At 40.6% G+C, this 22144-nt stretch overlaps 1 protein-coding gene across 2 annotated transcripts in view; it reads left to right on the forward strand.

Annotated features, from left to right (window-relative positions):
• Positions 1-12368, forward strand: part of QPCT (glutaminyl-peptide cyclotransferase) — a 40009-nt gene extending 27641 nt beyond the window's left edge. For both annotated transcript variants that reach the window (XM_017534910.2, XM_017534909.1), the window contains exons 4-7: positions 4979-5155; positions 7652-7751; positions 10463-10579; positions 11727-12368. In XM_017534910.2, coding sequence (XP_017390399.1) covers positions 4979-5155; positions 7652-7751; positions 10463-10579; positions 11727-11872 — 540 coding nt within the window. In that variant the 3' untranslated portion in view covers positions 11873-12368. The remainder of the gene's footprint in view (positions 1-4978; positions 5156-7651; positions 7752-10462; positions 10580-11726) is intronic.
• Positions 12369-22144: the final 9776 nt, after the last annotated feature.

Here is a 22144-nt window from a genome sequence, read left to right on the forward strand (position 1 = left end):
TGTCACCCAGGCTGGGGTGCAGTGGCATGATCTCGGTTCACTGCAACCTCCTGCTCCTGGGTTCAAGTGATTCTCCTGCCTCAGCCTCCTGAGTAGCTGGGATTACAGGCACAGGCCAACACACCCAGCTAATTTTTGTATTTTTAGTAGAGATGGGGTTTCACCATGTTGATCAGGCTGGTCTCGAATTTGTGATTGTCTGCCTTGACCTCCCAGAGTGCTGGGATTACAGGTGTGAGCCACCGCACCCAGTGGAAACTCCATTTTTTTTGAAGAAACTAGAGAACATCTGTGAATGGGAACCACAGTATGAAGACAGAAGTTGGATGGAGAAATGGCAGATGCCATATCAGAGTGGAGAAAAGTCACACTGTCCTGGAGAGGGAAGGAAATGGAAGAAGTCAGTGGTTTCCCTGACAGAATCCTAAAAAGGCTCAGAGATTTGAGACGTGACAAACTGAGGAAGGCAGAGGTGAGAAAGGGGCTGGAGTGGAGAGTTTGTAAGTCTGTCTAAGGAGTACATGGATGTAGAGATCCCCACCCCACACCAGGCAGGCAGGTGAGTGCCCCTTGCGTCTTTGCCAGAGATGAGAAAATATTTTTCTGGAGAACTTGAACCATGGAGGTTATGGAATTGAGAATAGCAAGTAGAGAGGAGGGTGGCAGTGAGGTACCCCATGGAAACTGGGGAGACTAGGTGAAAGCCTACACATCGAACAGTGAGATCTACAGTCTCTCTCCCATCTTCAGCCCCAGAAAGCCAATGGCCAGCTTATACCCATCAGATAGGAAACAGGAGGATTCTTCTCCAGAGAATGTGAACCACCTCACCAAAAAACTCCAGAGAGTGACATTCAGTAATCCTCAGTGAAAACACTGTCTGGGCACCAGATTGCCCTTCAGCAAAGCCAACCAATTTGTGTCTCCAACCAGCATTTCAATATCTTATTCTTTAACATGAATGAACACAAAGGATGCCCAGACATTTGCAGACAGACTCCAGCATGAAAAAAAGGGCCTGTAGCAGTGGCTCATGCCTGTAATCCTAGCACTTTGGGAGGCTGAGGTGGGAGGATTGCTTCAGGCTAGGAGTTTGAGACCAACCTAGGTAACATAGTGAGGCTTCATCTTTACCAAAAAAAAAAAAAAAAAAAAAAAAAAAAAAAATTAATTTTAAAAAAAAAAAAAAAAAAAAAAAAAAAAAATTAGCTGGTTATGGTGGCACATACCTGTAGTCCTAGCTACTTGGGAGGCTGAGGCAGGAGGATAACTTGAGCCCAGTAGTTCAAGGCTGCAGTGTACTATAATTGAGCCACTGGACTCCAGTCTGGGCAACAGAGTGAGACCCTGTCTAAATAAATACAAATTCTTAAAAATATAAGAAAAGAAAAGTAAGAAAGCAAAACAAATAATACAAATTTAAAAATGAAGTTGGAGGAAATGAGCAGAAAATGACTTAAAGGACACTATTCTAATATTCTTACAGAAATAAGAGGAGACTTTATATCTATGAAATAAAACCAGAATGCTGCAATAACAGAACAATCAGTCAATAAGAAAGAGATTTTGGAAATTAAAATTTCTATTTTTAAAATAAAAAAAGAATCGATAAAATAGTTGGATCCTAAAGTAGATAAATTTTTTTTTTTTTTAGAAAGAAGAATGACAAAAAGGAGATGATTATGGCCTCTGGAGAATAATTGTAACAATTACAGTAGTTCATATAAAAAGTATTGGGAATGAGAACGGCATTGTTCTTCTCAATGGAAACTTTGGGAGCTAGAAAACAATAACATTATGCCTTAAATATTTTAAATAAAAATAATTTGCAACCCAGAATCTTCAGACTCTGACAAATTAAATAGGAAAATAGAATGAAGACATTTTCGGAGATAAATCTCAACAATTTTCACTCCCGTGTACTGTATTTTTTTCCCTCAGAAGTTGCTTAAAGCTGTGTTCTCGTAAAATCAAGAAAGAAATCAAGGAAGAGGGAGTCATGGAGGTCAGCTCACTGGGGATCCCATGTAGTAGAGGCAGAAGTCTGCAGGGTGATGGTGAGGGGAGCCCCAAGATAACGGATGGGCAGCAGACCTAGTGGTTAGTTCAGACTGGAACAGGCAGGAGAGGGCTCCTGAAGGGCCTGTTCTTAAAAAACAAAACCAGACAGACACAGGAGAAACAAAGGTGTGATAGTGTCGGGAATGCCTGACCACATAATGATGAAGACATATTAGGTTCAGAGAAAACAAAGCAAATGAAAGAGAGGCCTGTGGTGAGGAATGGTGGGAAACAAGTTTGCAGGGGCAGGATGAACTCGATGGGGACATATGTGTGTATATGGAAAAAAGACAGAAAGAGAGAGATCCCCACTGATTTTGGGTTTGAGTAACCACAAGGGTGGTGTTGCCATCCATTTGGTTGAAGAGACTGTTGGTAATACAGATCTCAGGGGGAACCTCATGAGTTGAGTTTTGACATGCTGTTTAAGTGTCTATTAATGTCTGTGTGGAGATCTTCATTTGGCAACTGAATATGTGGTCTGGAGATTGGGAGTGAAGTTAGGGCTGGAGATACAGTTTTTGGAATTGATATATACGCATATGTGTGTGTTGTGTTGTATGTGTGTTTGTATGTGTGTGTTGTGTTGTTTGTGTGTGTATGTGTGTATTGAGTTTGTTGTGTTGTGTGTGTGTATTATAATAATATAATATTATAATATATATAATATATACACTGAGATTAGCCTGGGCAACATACTAAAGCTCCATCTCTACAATATTGTTATTATTTTAAATAATCATATTAAAAATTCTGTATTATATAATACACGCAACACAATACACACATACACACACACAAGACAGCACACACACAACCACACATATATGATTTAAAGGCTCAAGAAGAGATATCAAGAGAGTGAGTGTAGACAGAGATGAGAAGAGAACCACGGGCAAGCCCCCAGGGCTCTCTAGCATTAAGACAGAAGGGAGATGAAGGGAACCATTAGTGCCAACTACAGTAGGAGGAATACAGTATTTTAGGAACCAAATGAAGAGAGTGTAGCTAGGAGGGAGTGGTTAACTATGTTGAATGCTGACAATAAGTAAAGAGAGATGAAGACCTAGCGAGCACTGGATGCAGCAATGCAGAGTCATTGGTGTTCTTGACAAGAGCAGTTTCAGTACACGGTAGAGATAAAACCCAACTGGGCTAAGTTTAAGAAGTGGAATTAGAGACAGTGTGAATAGACAATTCATTCAAGGGGTTTTGCTATAAATGGGATTTAAGAATTGGGCAGTCGATGGTGGAGATAGGGAGTGAGGTCAAACATTTTAAGATGAGAAAAGCAGCAGCATGTTTGTTGGCTGATGGGAATTATCCAGCAGAGATAGAAAAATTGATGATGAAGGAGAGTAATGGTATTTGCTAGAGCAATGTCCTTGGGCAGATGAGAGGGGATAGGATTTTGTGCACAAGCAGAGACTGGCATCTAATATGAGCATGACAGAAAGAAATGAAGGTCATTGGTTGGGAATGAAGATGGGTGAGGTGGCAGGGAGAGGAGGAATGTGAAATACTAGAACGGTGCTAGAGTGACTGAACTAACAAAATACAGTATGACTTGCCAGTCAACATGAAAGGCCAACATGAGGTTTGTGGTCATGAACTTTAAGCAAGGCCAGACAGTGTGGTTATATATTTTTTTCTCTGGCATGATTTAGCTGCATGAGTGCTGGCACAAAGTAGGTAGAGAGTGGGACTTAACATTATGTTTTTGCCATGAAGGTTTGACCAAGGCAGAGAGGGGCAATGGAGTTGAGGAGTGATTGGAATGATTGACTGGAATTTAAGCAAAATATAGAGTGAAGTGAGGACATTACGAAGGCGAAGGACTGTGAAAAGGTGAAACATTCTAATAGATTAGAGGTTCTAGTGGGATTGAAGGATTTTGGAGTTTAGAGTATCAGGACTAATCTGAAAGACAGGGGTTATTGTCAGACAGAGTAAAGTGTAAAGTCAATCAGAATCCTACTCACTCTTTTTAGTTCTGTTCAAATACTGTCTTTCATAAAGCCTCCCTTGACACCCCCAGGATTTTGCCTCTCATTCTATCCAATTTGTAGAGGACTTTTATGTTACATTGGTGGCTATTGGCGCATTTTGCCATGCTCACGTGTTTTATCTCTCCCCAACCCAACTAAAGTATAGGCTATTTCAAGGGAAGGGTTATAGTTATTATTCTTTGTGTCTCTGTAGCATTCCTGGGGCAGACTCTTGAAGCTAGACTCAGTACAAAATTGAAGACTTAAATAAAGTGAGAAGCAAGAAAGATTTACAGTTGTTTCAGGTTGGATTTCCTAGGAAGCACCCTCTGCTATGGAGTTTAACATTCAGGTCACTTATTAGGGAGTGGCCTTGGGTATCAGGGAGGGGAAAGAAATGATATTGGACACAGGGAGAAGTTGAGCTGTAATGCAGGTTCAACAACAGCTTCAGCCAATCCCTGGGGAGCTCTGGAGATACAGTGGTTCCCTAGAGAGCCCCAGTACCGCAGCACTGGATGTAGGACACTCCCAGGAGGTGCAGCTGAGGCAATTCCTAAAGTGACTGACAGCTCTCCCAGCAGCTGAGGCAACACACCCTCCTGTAGCGGAAGTGGGTGGTATGTCACACGGTTCATCACAGCACTTTCATTGTTTCAAAATTCCATGAGGAGTAAGAAAAAGTATAAAAGACTTCTATTTTCTGAGGGGATGGAAGAACGTGGTTTATATGGGTGAAGACTGTGGGAGGTGTGCTAACATTTGAAGAGGAAGTGGTGTGGAATGAATTTTGGCATAGTTTCACTTGCTTTGTTATCTTCCTTTCTTCATGGCACATCTATCTTTTTGCCCAATTAATTGAAAATCATGCTGTTTTTTCCCATCATCACAGTATTTTTTTGCTGTCTTTTTATTGTTGTTCTTACCAGAATGTTTCAAACTCCAAGCCAGATCTGTCACTTCAGCTGATTTTCTTTGATGGGGAAGAGGCTTTTCTTCACTGGTCTCCTCAAGATTCTCTCTATGGATCTCGACACTTAGCCGCAAAGATGGCATCGACCCCACACCCACCTGGAGCGAGAGGCACCAGCCAACTGCATGGCATGGTTAGTCTGGGCAATTTCCATGGCGTTGTAGCTGTAGTCTCTGCCTCTAAGAAAAAGGTTGCAAAAGCCAAGTTAAGACCTAAAAATGCCACAGCATCCTTGGAGCAGGCTGTTTATGGTAGAACATTCCTTGGCAGGCATTGGGTTTTTGAGGAATCCCAGAGCTAAAAGGAATGATTGTGAGCTGGCACTGTGGCTCATACCTGTAATCCCAGCACTTTGGAAGGTCAAGGAGGGAGGATTGCTTGAGCTCAGGAGTTCGAGACCAGACTGGGCAACCTAAGGTGACTTTGTCTCTACAATAAATAAAATAATTAGCTGTGTGTGGTTGTGTATGCCTGTAATCTTAGCTACTCAGGAGGCTAAGGCAGGAGGATTGTTTGAGCCCAGGAGTTTGAGGCTGCAGTGAGTTATGATTGCTCCATTGTACTCCAGCCTAGGTAACAGAGGGAAACCCTGTCAAAAAACAAAACGAAACAAAACAAACAAAAATTCATGGTTAGAAACCATGTTTGACTGAGCTTAATTAAAATGATAAAATGATGTAATGGATTACAGGAACATCAGATTCAGTTGGGCCCAGTGGGAACACATTCCCTCAGTACTGTAGGGAGGTGGAGAGGGAAACCCCCTTCTTTGAGGGCTTTATAAGTCTGAACAACATGGGGCTTTGGGAAATGGAATAAGAGAGGGGTGGGGGTGAAGAATTTCCTTGGTGGCTTCAAAGCTATACCATACCTCCAGTGTGACTAGACAGTTTGATGTGTTGGTTTTGATGTGGCATTTTTGACATGGGGGTGGGGATATTTTGATGCTGCCTTAAACCCTGCTATTATTACTACGTAATGGATGCAACACACAGCCTCATTTTCATCCCCATTTCCTGGACCCACACTCCATCCCTGATCCTTCCCCCGACCCCTGAATCCTCTCCTGACTCTGACTCTCTTCCCATATTTGATCTTTATTGTCCCCACATCTTCACTAACCCCAGCTTGGAACCTCATGCTACCTTTGAGACTTCACTCTTCCCAGTGCCTCTATCCATTCCTGACCCTCACTCCATCTGTGAACTGATAGCTTATTCCCAGCACCCGTACTCATTCCTGTCTTTTGCCCTGTCACTGACCTTCACCCTATGAAAGTCCAAATGGCCAAATTCTGTGTTTTCTATAACCCTAACACACCTCATGTTAGCATTTTCTCCCTCCTGTTGTTCATTGGCAGCTCCTAATGGGCCAGGGGAATGTGGTCAGCATCTCATTTATTCACCTATACCCAAGTGGCCAAAAAACATTCAGACAAAGAGGAGAGGCCTGGTTGATCAGTAGTAGAACAAAGTTACTTATTTATATAACAAGCCAAAGAAGCCTATTTTTCTTACAATGAATATATTGAATTTTCATTTATGAATTTATTCATGCTATATTCTTAGGATCACAGACTCTGAAAATACTTGTCTACTATGTGTTAGAATGTATGCTAAATATTTACCCTCACATTATTTCACTTAGATAAATCAGGAGGAGGCCTTAATCTAGTGAATAGTCTTTGGAGAGTCCTCCTCATGAGATGATAGAGAGCTATAACCAGAAGAAAACCTTAGAGATTAGCTAGTTTGAGCTTCTTATTTGATACACAAGGAAATGGAGATCCAGAGACACGATGTTATATAGCTCCTGTACAAGCAACTTTTCTTAGATACTGCTTGATTAATAAATAGTTATATCCAAGTGCCTTCCTTTGGGAGTTGTATCATTACAGATTAAGGATGGAATGGCTAAACAGAGTGGCATAGAATATCAGACAGGCTTGGACTCCTTTCTGAAAATAAAGTAAATGTATGCTTTTAAAGTCCACAAAATATTTATCCAAATGTCTTCTTTTTTTTTTTTTTTTTGAGACAAAGTTTTGCTTTTGTTGCCCAGGCTGGAGTGCAATGGCGCGATCTCGGCTCACCGCAACCTCCACCTCCTGGGTTCAGGCAATTCTCCTGCCTCAGCCTCCTGAGTAGCTGGGATTACAGGCACGCACCACCATGCCCAGCTAATGTTTTGTATTTTTAGTAGAGACGGGGTTTCACCATGTTGACCAGGATGGTCTCGATCTCTTGACCTCGTGATCCACCCGCCTCGGCCTCCCAAAGTGCTGGGATTACAGTCTTGAGCCACCGCACCTGGCCTTCTTTCTTATTTAAATTTTTTATTATTATACTTTAAGTTCTTTCTAATTTATCCTTAATGATATCCTTTTGGAGTCACATACACAAAGAATCAATACTTTGCTATTTGTTCACATTGCATCAGCAAGATTTAAAGAGTTCTCCAAAATAATTAGCATAAAATGTTAGTAAATCGTTTGTTCATTCATATAGCTCTCCTTATTATTCTCAATTACTAAAATGCAGTTAATTTTGACTGATTGTATTTCCTTATTGATGAACATAAAACACATTTTGATGATGATGGTGATTAAACAATACTTTTTCTCCCTTAGGATTTATTGGTCTTATTGGATTTGATCGGCGCTCCAAACCCAACATTTCCCAATTTTTTTCCAAACTCAGCCAGATGGTTTGAAAGACTTCAGGCAATCGGTAAGTACCACTGTTATTAATGAAGAAAACATAGTTTCTTCCTACTGACAAATACTACATTTTAAAATTCAAAATTTATTATTTGGCTGGGCGCAGTGGCTCATGCCTATAATCTTAACACTTTGGGAGGCCGAAAGGGCAGATCAGGTAGGGTCAGGAGTTTGAGAGCAGCCTGGCCAACATGGTGAAAACCTGCCTCTACTGAAAATACAAAAATTAGGTGGGTGTGGTGGCAGGTGCCTGTAATCCCAGTTACTTGGTAGGCTGAGACGTGAGAATCACTTGAACCCAGAAGTGTAGGTTGCAGTGAGCCAAGATGGTGCTACTGCACTCCCGTCTTGGCGGCAGAGTGAGGCTCCATCTCAAAAAATTTCTTGATTGATTAGTTTATTATTCTTTTCATCTTTGTAGTAAGCCCGGCTTATTTTCCTGCATGAAACCGTATTTTGACTTGGAAACATAAAATACTATGTTTCATGTTTGCATATCCTTAAAAATGGTTTGAGAATATTTTTCCAGAGTCCTGTTTGAAGCATGTAGAATGTATTTCTAGAGGAAACTTTACTCAACAAAGCATGTTGACTAATGATGAAGATGAAGTCCTTACAATGATACCAAAAGATACTCTTCAGTTTTCTTTCTTTTCTGTCTCTGTTTTTGCCATCTTTTATGTTCTACCTTATCCAGATATTGTTTTCCTTTAAATCTCTGCCAATTGTCCAAAGAAGTAAGAGATCAGGATGAAGAGAAAGCCAGATCCTTCAAGATTTAGAGTCAAATAAATGGGACTAGGCTAGCTCAGACCAGACCAGACCAGGCCAGGCCAGGAAACGTATGGATCTGTGGCTGAGGAGAGGGGCTCGGGGCTTGGAGTAAGAAAAGGAGAATAACTTCTTATCTTTGTGCATCCACCCTACCTGAAACCAAACCAAACCAAACCAAACCAAACCAAACCAAACCAAACCAAACCAAACCAAACAAACCCTTCAGACATCAAGGAAAGATGAAAATGAGATTGATCTTTATTGTAGAATCCAGGCCAGGGGGCTGTGTTGAAGGCAAGAACTTCGTGCTAGAAATTCCTTATTCACCACATAAGGAATGGAATAATTCCTTATTCCACTTCACTGAGCAAGATAGACTTGCATTACTTCTAAGCAGTGGGAAAAGCACTGCCATCATAACTCACACTTTTGCCATTGGTAAATAATTTGTCTGGATTCTTAGGGAAACTTGTATCTGAACTTCAGATACTCATCGTTGGCAAATTTCATTTCCTAGTTTGAAGGAATTACTATGATGGTATTATTAATATAAACTTCTTGGGCTTCTTCCATGCAGCATGTTTTCCTTACTTTGATGGTCGCCTCTAAAAACTGAGTTTGGCTTTCTTTCAAGGATTTTGTCTACTTTTATTATTTCCTGTACCAGAATGAAGTTATGCCAATGACTTGCACCTTCATGCAATTTTAACCTATTGTGCTGCCCCTCCTACTGGTATTTACATTTCAAACCATATCTCTAGTTGTGTAAGAAAAAGTGTGTCTCACGGTAAAGGAATTATAAATACCAATAAACAGACAGGAATATTGTTTTTGGTGGTGGTTAGGGCTTTCTCAATGCTCCTAGAGTCATATTACATATGGTTGCTTACTAGTTGATTTAGTTTTACCCTTTAAATTTAGCAATTATAAAAAGCTATCCTAGGAAATTTCATTTGGTTGTCTTATAATATTCATGTGATCTCTTGTCATCTGCAACCTCTGCTTCCTGGGTTCAAGTGATTCTCATGCCTCAGCCTACCGAGTAGCTGGGATTACAGGTGTCCACCACCACACCCAGCTAATTTTTGTATTTTTAGTAGAGGCAGGATTCACCATGTTGGCCAGGCTGGTCTTGAATTCCAGACCTTAGTTGATCTGTCATTCATCACTTAGGATCTAAATTTAGATACTAATGATCTGAACCAATGACAGATCATTCATCATTTAGTATCTAAATTTAGATACTAATGATCTGAACCAGTCTAAAACTATTTTAAATGACCTGAATCATGACTTATGCAGGCCAGTGGTTCTCAAAGTTTAAAGTGCGTCAGAATCACCTGGAGGGCTTCTAACAACACAGATTGCTGAACTCCAGCCTCAGAATTTCTGTAAGCCTGAGTAGGAGCAGATAATTTGCATTTCTAACAAGTTCCTAGATGTTGCTGATGTTGCTGATCAAGTATCACAGATTTGAGAACCGCTGATGTAGGTCACACTAGGTTTCCCTTTCCATAGAATGCTCACTTGATATAGTTCATCTCTATTCTGTTTGAGTACTCACCTTTTAAGCTCCGTGTCTCTAAGGCATTCGTTATGCAGCATCTTGGAACTATAAGCACCTACACCTGCACCTGTGTTCCCCTGTTTTAGCCACCTGTCTTCTGTTTTTTTCATTCTCTATCTCTCCATTGTTCTGTTGAGTTTCTACCTCAAAGGAGGTTCTCATCTGTCAGTTTAGAGCCATGTGTGACTCTTTTCTCCTCTTGCTCCAAAATGTATACACTTGTGTTCAATCCAGATGTTTATTGTCATGGGTGTGGCCATTCTTGCTTTTGCATAATCTTTTAAAAATTATGGACACGTGGTAAGATTTCAAACTCATTAAGGATACAGTATGAGCCTCAATCAGATAAAAATAGATGTTCATCTAATTGTCATCTACAGAACATGAACTTCATGAATTGGGTTTGCTCAAGGATCACTCTTTGGAGAGGCAGTATTTCCAGAATTACAGTTATGGAGGTGTGATTCAGGATGATCATATTCCATTTTTAAGAAGAGGTAATGTGTGTGTGTGTGTGTGTGCACATGTGCGTGTGTGTGCATGCACATATTTTAAGCTATTGTATTTATTGTATTTTATGTTCATTTTGAAAGTCCAAGACTATATATCACTTATCCACTCACAAGAGGAGATCAAGATCGATATTGTCAATCTTTGCTCATCCCCAAACCTTATTTAGCTTTCTGGTGTCATCAGCTCGCTTCCATAGTGAAACTCAACAGGTCTTTAATTGCTGCATATATTTGAGAAGTAAATTAAACATGAATAATAATTGATACATTTTGATTCATTAAGACCATCCTTCTTTAAAGATCGACTATGCTAAGTTTAGATACTAATGATCTGAACCAATCTAAAACTATTTTGAATGACCTGAATCAGAAAATAAAAATTAATTTGAATGAATACCTATCTTTAAAAAAGAGATATACATATTGTGCAACAAATAAGCTTTCACCAATATGTGTCTTTTGATTATGTGCTGGTAAGCTAGAAGTCAGATGCTTAAACCAAAATGAATGGTAGGGAAGAAGTCCTTCATTTGATCTTCACTGACACCAGGTATGATTCAGGCACAACATTTAATGCTTTTAGGTTCAACGCTGCTTATCAATATGATATTTAGATGTCACATTGAAAATCTAAAACTGGATGTGTGTGAGATGTGTACATGGGACATGGGGAAAGGGCAGAGTTGAGGATGATTTCCAGAAGTCTGATGTGAGCGCCTGGATAAATGCAGACCATTTACTGACAAAGGCAAGACTAGAAGAGGAGCACTTACCTTAATAAGCCTTATCACTTCCTAAAATTATGTTTTATATTTGTTTATTTGATTCTTTTTCTACTGGACTATAAACTGTATATGGGCAGGGCTGTGCCCTTTCACTAATGAAACATCAACTTCTAGAACAAGAAATGGTATATAGTAGGGGCTTTTAAATTATTTACTGAATTAATTTATTTGTTTAATGAGTGAGTGATTTTGGAGTACAACGGTAGGATATGAGGAAGTACACAGATGATGATGAATTGTCAGCTGTCTTCATATGGTACAGAGCTCCCTCTGCTTGAAGAATGACACTTTCTAGTTTACTCACTGGAGTAATGCACATAGTTACAAGTTGGTTCTTTCTTACTAAGGTGTTCCAATTCTGCATCTGATACCATCTCCTTTCCCTGAAGTCTGGCACACCATGGATGACAATGAAGAAAATCTGGATGAATCAACCATTGACAATCTAAACAAAATCCTACAAGTCTTTGTGTTGGAATATCTTCACTTGTAATCCTGATTTAGTTTATAGAAATTGCTTCTAGAATTGAATTCAAAAGTCAAGGCATTATTTAAAATAACCTGATTTCAGACAAATGCTGTGTGGAAACTTCTATCCTATAGATTGTCCTATTCTTAGGTGTTTTTGGGTTATCAGATGAATTATAGAATAATTATACTGTGATATTGCATCCTAAATTGCTCATTAATTTTTATTTACAGATTGAAAATGATAGAATGTGTAAGGAAAATGGAAAGTAAATATCTTTCAAAAATCCTTTCAGATAAACACTATGAAGCAAAATCAGGTTCATTTATTCAATATCATAGTCTTTTAAACAGTACTTAAATGGTGGTTGCAAAATATAGCCTTCATTTTATGATTTTTCATGTGTGGGAATCTATTACATGTAATACAAAACAAAGATGTAGTTTGAAGGCTCTCAGATTTCTTTGAGAAATCTTTGTAGGGTTAATCTTATGGAAATTAAAATCAGAATTAAATGCTATGTTGTGATGTCTTTTCATATATAAAAGAAGAATGATATAATTTAACACACAGTCCAATTTTTATAGGGTTTTGCAAATTTAACATTCTCATTGTAAAAATAGTAGTCAATAACAAAAATTTTGGAAAATGGAGAAAAGAAAACTGTAATCCCATTATATGAATAGAATCACTATTAGTTCATCTTTAGTTTTATATCCCCCCACTTTTTTGTTTTTTTGAGACAGGGTCTCTCTTACTCTGTTGCCTAGGCTGAAGTACAGTGCCATGATCATGGCTCACTGCAGCCTTGACCTCCTGGGCTCAAGTGATCCTCCCACCTCTGCCCCATGAGTAGTTGGGACTACAGGCTGGTACCACCTAGCTATTTTTTTTTTTTTTTTGCCCAGCTAATTTTTTTTGGTATTTTTGTATGGATTTGGTTTCTCCATGTTGCCTAAGCTGATCTTGAATTCCTGGGCTCAAGCAATATTCCTGCCTCGGCCTCCCAAAGTGCTGGGATTACAGGCATGAGCCATTGCACCTAGCCTTCTCACATTTCTTAACTGCAGATTTTTCTTATAAAGGTATAATCAAACTGTATTATAGTTTTTTGGCCAGTTGTTTCCTGTTAAACTATGTAATTACCAGACATATATTTGCTGTTTTAGTTTTGGACTGAGGTGAGGACAGAACTATAGAGTCAATATTAAGGTAACACGGTAGTATTGCAGTAGTTGCGAAAATTTTTGAGTAGGTAGATTATATGGTATTCAAATTTGGTTAATTACTTAGAGCGTTGTTTTTTGAAGATACATAGGCATTCATAAGTTGTCTTTGGCTACAGGAAACAATTATCTAGAAATACTAACTTGACCAATTAAATAATGAGGAAATTGACCCTGGCATACAGATGAAGTTGGTTGGGGCCACTGTCTTCTGTGTGTTCCCTTTTCGGACAAGATATTTAGTAAATACTCAGTGAATTAGTGTGCTGAATGACAATGGAAGTCATTGGGAAAGTAATTTACTTGCTAAAACATAGTTTTCAGGTAAGAAAAGTATAAAAATAATTTTATCTATTTGACTATGTAAATTATATAGAAGAATATAGCCAGAATTTTATATGTATATTTAGATGTATTCTATCCTATATATAAATATACATATTTATATATAACATTACCTGTCTACAATTTCATGTTAGTATATTTTACAGAATTAGATTTTTCTAGGATTTCTTTTTGTTTTACAAATGTCCTTTCAAAGTCATGCATGTCCTTCCAAATTCATGTGGTGCCTTTGTGAGTTAATGATATTAAGAGCTAACACTAAGTGCTAACTCTGTGCTAGACAGAGTCACATGTGCTTTGTATGTTTTACTGACTTAATCCTCACAACAATTGTGTGAGGTTGGTGGTATTAGTAAGGTTACTTTATGATGCTCAGAGTAGTTAAGTGTATTTTCCAAGATTACATAGTTAGCGGTAATAGTGGTATTTGAACACAAGCAGTCTAGGTCTAAAGCTTATGCTTGGGAACCACTCTAGAATATTGGCCCTTTATGTGAAAAGAACTATGCAGAATATTCCTAATGCCAAATGCAAAGCAATAGTTGTATCTTGAATTTTTTTTTTGAGACAAAGTTTTGCTTTTGTTGCCCAGGCTGGAGGGCCATGGTGTAGTCTCTGCTCACTGTAGCCTCCACCTCCTGGGTTCAAGTGATTCTCCGGCCTCAGCCTCCCGAGTATCTGGGTTTACAGGCATGCACCACCATGCCTGGGGAATTTTGTATTTTTAGTAGAGATGGAATTTCTCCATGTTGGTCAGGCTGGTCTCAAACTCCCGACCTCAGCTGATCCACCCGCCTCGGCCTCCCAAAGTGCTGGGATTATCCCAAAGTGGCATGAGCCACCGCACCCAGCCTGAAATTTTTATAGGTCATTTCAACCTGGGGATGCCTTCTTAGGTCATTGCTGCTGTGATTCACCTGACAACATAGGCTTCAGAGACACATCATTTCCATGCAGAATGATTACTCTGCTGTAGTGAAGGCTATTTTTGCATAAGCATGGGTATATAGAAATCAACACGAGTGGTTTTGGACTAAAGTATCTAAGCCACAAAGCAGGATTAAAGGGAGCTGAGTTTTCTGGATTAATTTTTTGGATGAGAGAAAACATTTGAAAAGAGTTCAGGGTAAACACATTTTTTTTTTTTAACAGTAAAAAAAAAAAAAATAAAGAAATGGTCTAACAGACTGAAGATATTAAAACAGAATGAAATGAAGTTTTAAGGAGGAACCTAAACAGTAGTTGACAGTACTGCATACATAATTATAAGCCTAAATGATAAACTCCTTTGGAGGCAAAATGAAATTAATAAGAGATCTACTATAATCTGTTGAGTTCACATTAGTTGAATTATTTTTAGAGGAGGTTGGTGGATATGTTGAAATAGGATAAAAGAAAAAAAAACATAAGCAGCTTAATTCAGTGAAGGTTTTCTTCCTTTGAAAAGACATATCCTCAAATTCTACTCACTAAGAGTTTGCACTGACATGGGAAAAACAGCCATGATGTCATAAACGGAGACATTTTAAGGCATTAACTGGATATTAATCTCTGAAATATATTCTCTGTAATTCATGCCAGTCAGAAATATTACTTTTTACAAATTATAGCTGCAAAGACAGTGCTCCATAAATATCAGGTTGCATTTGGAATTTTTCTATGTGCATTTTGGAGCATTTTACTGCCCCTAAGGGAACAATTTGTACGTTTTGTCTATTACTGTCAACCCTACAATACGAAGGGCTATTTTTCTTCTGCAAGAGAAATGAGTTCAAAGGAAAATATTCATAAAAGAGTATTCATAACCCTGGCATCTAAAAAAAATTAGGAGCCTGTTATTGTAGCTTGAGGGTTATGGCTGGAAGAGAAAAGACAGATCCTTCAACATGGAGAAATGTTTTAGATGGCAAAGCAGTTGTCATAAGAACAAAGCAGCTCATGTTTTCAGCCCCAACTCCAAATCCTTAAGCAGTTTATATCATGAAGCTTCTTTCTTCCATCAAAGAAATACATTCATTGTGGCGCTGCAGCAAAATTATGTGAAAACTGAACGTTTCCTCAATCAACTTGGCCCAGCTGGAGGTGATTACTTTGTGTCAAGGAGGGATGACAGACAAGATTCAAGACACTTCCATTTCTTTAATGTACAGACAGCCCGTCAGGGGGCTTGGTCACAGTATATTCTGCTGAAAATCAAGTCTCAGTTTCTGTGCAAGACTTGAATCTGAGGAACAAAGGTGGGAGAGGGGAATAGAAGAAATAAAGAGAAGATGAGGGAGACTATTCAGGGCAGCTGCAGTCATTCAAAGCAAAGCTAATGTAGAAAATTTGGGGGAAATGACTTAAATTTGCTATTCATGAAGTCATGAGGCTATGCTTTCAGAGCCAGCCTTCCCCCTAACTTCTGGCTTCAAAGATGAATGTACGAAAGATTGAGGTTTCACTCTCAGTTTCAGGGCCACTCTATGCAGCCTGAAATTCTAAAAGTAGCTTTGAAGTGGTTTAACTGCCTCCCTTTACTTCCCTTTTGTCTATCGCTTCTGTGTCTTTTATGGTACATCTTTTCCATCCCTCAAATAGTGAAATGACTGCTTTGTGGCAAGGGGCAGATAGCATTGTGTCAAGCTGCTGCTGTGTTCCAAGGTGCCGAGGTGGAGGAAAAAGGTTGTTAGCTGGTTGAGCCGGGAGGGTGGCGTAGGATACCTCTCACATGCTCCTAGATGTGCACATTGGCCCCAGGCTCCTGGCAATACATCCAGCAGCAATAATTTATGACCGTTTTAAAGAGAGCTGGGATGAAAGGACTGCCTTGTGTCATGGCTGTATTCCTCAGCCGGAATTTGATTGGAGTACGCATGCAGTGTGAAGTCATCTTACTGTGCTCGTATTTCAAAGGCAACACATGGAACATAGCCCACTCTCCTGACATATCTGAATTTGCCAGTGAAGAGTTTAGACCATTTGTTTGAGAATTAACATTAAGAGCACAAATTTGCTAAGAAGGGAAAATAGCATGGCTTAAAGGAAAAATAAAATACAATAAAAATAAAAAAAGAAACAGAAACCCCACGTTCACAAAGGTTACGCAGGTGATGTAAAAATAGATTTAAAAACTCATATATTATAAACAGCACTGGAAACTTTATTCTCTTACACTTACTGAGCACTGTGTGGTCCTTGGCACTCACGGACTTAACATTTGTGGTTTTGGTTAACAAAGAAGGACGTGTAGTAAATTACACGAGCTAAGAGATTGGTGTGGAGAAGTAAATGAGAATAGCTGACTACCAGCCATCAGCTTCACTGTTGTTCTCTAGTCATCCTTGCAGTAACACTTGGGAAGTGATAAACCCTGTTTCTTTGTAAAAATGAACCCCTCCTCCAAGCCAGCTGCTCTTGCTGGAGATGTTATTGAGAGATCTACAAAAATGCTGGCTATAGTGAGTAGCTTTACGAGTGATTTAAATCCTTTACTAATAGATGAATTAATACTATGAAAAGATGACTTTAAAATTCCTGTTTTTAAACTTTATTTAATGGGGAAAATTATATGCAACAATGGTATTCAAAAGCACTTAGGATATTTTCCTTGAGAATTGTTAAAGCTCCATTTTAGGTTATGCCAGAATGATTCTATATCAACTAACTGATTGTGATCATCCTTTCATAGGTTTACCCACAGAGAGCTGTATATTAGTGTCCTCATTTTACAAATAAGTGAAAAGAGAGTTTAAATTATTCTCAGTTGATGCTAAGACTAGCCTTTAGGGAACTTAATTTCTGATACATGACATGGCTGATTTCAGCTTGATTAGAAGGGACTTTAGAGGTTTCTAGTTCACTGGCTTACTGGTTTTCAGCTACCCTCCAGGAGACATTTGAAAATATGTGTGTGTGTGTGTGTGTGTGTGTGTGTGTGTGTGTGTGTGTGTGTTTATGTAGTGAAATGGGTGGTGAATGTTTGCTTGTCATGAAGACTGAGAGGTGCTTCTGGAATTTAGTGGTCAGGGGCAAAAATGAATGTTTGTGACAGTTTGCACACTAGAGAATCGTCTCACCCCAAATGCCAATGATGCCTCCACAGCACTGACTAGTTTTCAACATTCTCATTTTAAAGGTTTAGCTATCAAGATCTAGAGAGGTTGGATCATTTAAGATTCCTTTGGTTGCAAGTGACAGAAAATTCAAACTTACCTGAGCAAAAAGAGAAATTTATTTCATGTCTCTGACTTCAGACCTAGTTGATCCCAGAACCCTATCTCTTATCTATCTGCTCTGCCCTCCTCTGGGTAGGCGTTAAACTTAGGTAAGTATTTCCTTCTGGGGGCAAGATGGCTGCTAGTATCTCCAGGTTCATAGCCCCATAACTCCAGTTTCAGTGCAAGGAAATTACCTGTCCTCTGAGCCATAGTTCCGCAAAGTCCTTGGCCTTACGGCCATTGGCCCAAGTGGGGCTCTGGGACCATTGCTGATTCAGCCTCTGGGCTGGTGGATGGAATGCACTGATTGACTTTGGCCTGTGGCTCATGCCCCTTCCTACGGCTGGGAGAAGTGTCAGCTTTACCAAACCACAGGAATGAAGGCAGGGAGGAGGTGGTTGTCCAAAGGAAGATCTAGAAAAAGAGTGCTGTGCAAGCGAGAGCAACAAATATCCATTATAGTACATAAGTGAGTTGGATGACTTATGCATGATATAAGGCATGGTACCACATTATCTTTCTTTTTTAATTTTTTTAATTTTTTATTTTTTTGAGATGGAGTCTCACTCTGTTGTCTAGGCTGGAGTGCAGTGGCGCAATCTCGGCTCACTGCAACCTCCGCCTCTTGGGTTCAAGTGATTCTCCTGCTTCAGCCTCTCAAGTAGGTGGGATTACAAGCATGCACCACCACACCCAGCTACTTTTTGTGTTTTTAGTAGAGACGGGGTTTTACCATGTTGGCGAGGCTGGTCTTGAACTCCTGGCCTCAAGTGATCCACCTGCCTCAGCCTCTGAAAGTGCTGGCATTACAGGGATAAGCCACTGTGCCCAGCCTGCCTTTCTTTTATTTATATACTATGTGGACATTATAATGTGCTGTGAGAATGGAGATGTACTTTATCCTTCATCACAGTTCATAAACTACAGTGTAAAAGTTTTAGAAGAAGAGCATAGGAGTTATAAGGGTAGACTATGCTTCCTGCTTAAAAATATGAATTAGGCTGGGAATGTGGCTTATGCCTATAATTCCAGCACGTTGGGAAGCCAAGGAGGGAGGATTGCTTAGGCCAGGAGTTAGAGACAGCCTGGGAAACATAGCAAGATCCCATCTTTACAAAAATAAAAATAGTAGCTGTGCATGGTGACTCCTGCCTGTAGTACCAGCTACTTGGGAGGCTGAGGTGGGAGGATGACTTGAGCCCAGGAGTTCGAGGCTGCAGTGAGCTATAATCACACCATTGCACTCCAGTCTGGGCCACAGGACAAGGCTTTGTCTCAAAAACAAAAATTAAAAAATGAGAATTAGAAGATTTGTAAATTCAGCCATTCATGCTTCATTTCCTTGCAGTTGGACTCTGGTGTTGGAAATAGGAGTTTGTTAAAGGAAAGCAAGTTGCTTCACATAAGCTCAGATTTTCTTCAAGATCATTGTATTTCCCCAGATCTACAAACAAGTTGAAAGAGCTTACAAAGTTTCTCCGAAGGAAGGAAGAACATCTTTGGATATTTAACTTGTTAACATTTCACCTTGACAGAAGGCAGAGGGATTGCAGTATGCAGGAAACCAAGAAAAATGTAGGTTACTTAGGAATTGACCAGGACAAGTAAGCTTCTCTGCTACCAGAAGCTGGCAGTCATGGACAAGACCTTGTTCAGACACAGCCTGAAGCCAGGTTGACCGTGAAGCGGATGATGAGGTCGGCAGAAGGAAGGAAGGGTGTGTTGACTCACCGTGAACGTTTCAGTCCAGCAGTTCTCTTCAAAGTCAGAGTTCAAGGCAGCACTTTGAGCAAATTATAAGCTTCTTACATGACTCCTCAGAGGTTGATAAATATTATCAGGCCAATGTGTGAGGGCCAGCCAGGTCATTGGTCTCCATCAAGGCCATTATCAGACCACATCATGGGGTAGAGTCTGAACTGAGATGGTTGTTCAGCAGCTGGAACCAAGAGAGTAGAATCCAAATGCTTTAGGGTTGAAACAGTCCAGGGATGTCCAATCTTTTGGCTTCTCTGGGCCGCAATGGAAGATGAACAGTTGTCTTGGGCCACACATAAAATATACTAACACTGATGATAGCCGATGAACTTAATTGCAAAAATATCCCATGGTGTGTGTGTGTGTGTGTGTGTGTGTGTGTGTGTGTGTGTGTGTGTGTGTAGATGTGCTCTTGCTCTGTTGCCCAGGCAGGAGTGCAGTGGTGCAATCTTGGCTCACTGCAACCTTTGCCTCCTGGTTCAAGTGATTCTCTTGCCACAGCCTCCTGAGTAGCTGGGATTACAGGCATGCACCACCACACCCAGCTACTTTTTGTATTTTTAGTAGAGATAGGATTTTGCCATATTGGCCAGGCTGGTCTCGAGTTCCTGACCTGAGATGATCTGCCCACCTCAGCCTCCCAAGGTGCTAGGATTACAGGTGTGAGCCACTGTGCCCACCCCGTAATGTTTTAAGAAGGTTTATAATTTTGTGTTGTGCTGCATTCAAAGCCGTCCTGGGTCGCCTGCCACCCATGGGCTACGAGTTGTTCAAGCTTGATCTACTCTATGATTTTCACCCTCAGCTTTAGATTTTCCTTGGGGCTGCACTGCACAGGTGGTCCCTGTTCACATTTTTGCCTCTTTCCTGGTGATTCAATGTACTCTGTTTTCCAAGTTTTTGTATCCTTTCTTTGAAGGATACCTCACATGAAAACCTCAAAGATAAAAGCAGTACAGATCTGGTTGAAGCAAGGGGAGTGGCCTAGAACTTTACTGGCAAAATCTTATCCCAACCCCCAGCACACTCACCCTGACCCACTGCAGCAGGGACTCTTCAGCACCTCCCTGCAGCCGGGTGCTCCGCAGACCTTAGCTTGGAGCTCTGATCTAATCTCCAGTCTCCTTTTGCTTAGTTCTCAGAGGCAATGACTTGGTGGATCACTCACTTCGTGGCTTCTAGGTCACCACTTTCACCTGGTTCTCCTACCTTACCAGTCTCTCCTTCTGTCTCCTTTGCTGTGTCTCTTTTTTTTTGGTCTTTCTGACTCTTAGAAATCAGAATATTTCTGGGGCTTAGTTCTTGGACCTCTTCTCCAGCTATACTCACTTCCCAGCTCATCACATCCAGCCCCACAGTTTGAAGATGATGTTCAGATAACTTCCAAGTTAGTATCTCCAGTCTCAATCTCTCCCCAAACTCCAAACATCTCTGCTGGGGTGTCCCAAAGACACCTCAAATGATGAAATGCAAAACTGAACTCCCAGGTCCATGCATCCTCCCAAATCTTCTTCCTACCTCAGTAAATGGACACTTTTTAAGCCAGGTACTGACTTTTCTTTCTCAGTTTAGGACAGTGTCAAGTTTTGCAGCTCTCCTTTGTATCCTCAATCTGTCCACTTTGAGCACTGCTTCCGCTCTGGGTCAAGCCACCGTCATCTCTTCCTGGGCCCCCTGTTCCACCCTTGCTTCTGCAGTCTCCTCTCACAGGGGCCAGAACAATCCTTTTAAATTGCAGTCAGGGGCTGGGTGTGGTGGCTCATTCTTGCAATCCCAGCACTTTGGGAGGCTGAGGTGGGCAGATCATCTGAGGTTGGGAGTTTGAGACCAGCCTGGCCAACATGGCAAAACCCTGTCTCTGCTAAAAACACAAAAATTAGCTGGGCATGGTGGTGTACACCTGTGATCCCAGCTACTTGGGAGGCTGAGGCTGGAGAAACACTTGAATCCAGGAGGCAGAGGTTGCAGTGAGCCGAGATTGTACTACTGCATTCCAGCCTGGGCAACACAGTGAGACTCTGTCTCAAAAAGAAAAAAATTGTCATCAGGTCATATTACAGCTCTGAAATGGTTTTTCATTTCTCTTATAATAGGATCCACTGACATTCCCATGGCTGGCAAAGTCCCATGTGACCAGGCTCCTCCACCTTTCTGGTCCCTCCGCCTATGTCTGTCTTTCTACTTCACTTCCCTTGGCCACACTGCTCTCCTGGATTTTCCCAAACAAGCTGAGCACTGAATCATTGCCTTTCTATGTGCTGCTCCTCTGCCTGGAATGCCTTCCCGTAGATATTTGCGTGGCATGCGCCCACATTTCATCTGAGGCTCTGCTCAACTAATACTTCATTGGAGGGCCCTTCTCTGATCCCCTTCATCCTGTCCCCTGGGCTTGTCCATTTTCCATCCTGGAGAGGTCTTAGTGACAACTTCCACTGTAAAGCCACCACCATCAATCACTTCATCCCCTAATGCCACAGATTGCTTCCTCTTCCGCCAGAGATGAGGGTTAGACTCATCTTTGGTAGGAGCTTCAGCAGCTGCAGCACTGAGGTCTGACCACTGAACCCAGGGAAGCTCTGGCTTCCCTAGCAGCTGCCGGGGGGCCAGTGACACAACCCAGAAATACATACAGTTAATGTCCTGCACAGTAGATGAATCAATGAAAAGCAGGAGATAGGAAGAGACTGAGGGTTAATTGCTCACCCTTCCTCCCTCCGGTGTATTGCTTTGAGATGCAGTGATTTTATTTGACCTCTCTGAAAGAGAAG

Source organism: Cebus imitator, unplaced genomic scaffold, assembly GCF_001604975.1.
Source record: "Cebus imitator isolate Cc_AM_T3 unplaced genomic scaffold, Cebus_imitator-1.0 Scaffold88, whole genome shotgun sequence".
NCBI lineage: Eukaryota > Metazoa > Chordata > Mammalia > Primates > Cebidae > Cebus > Cebus imitator.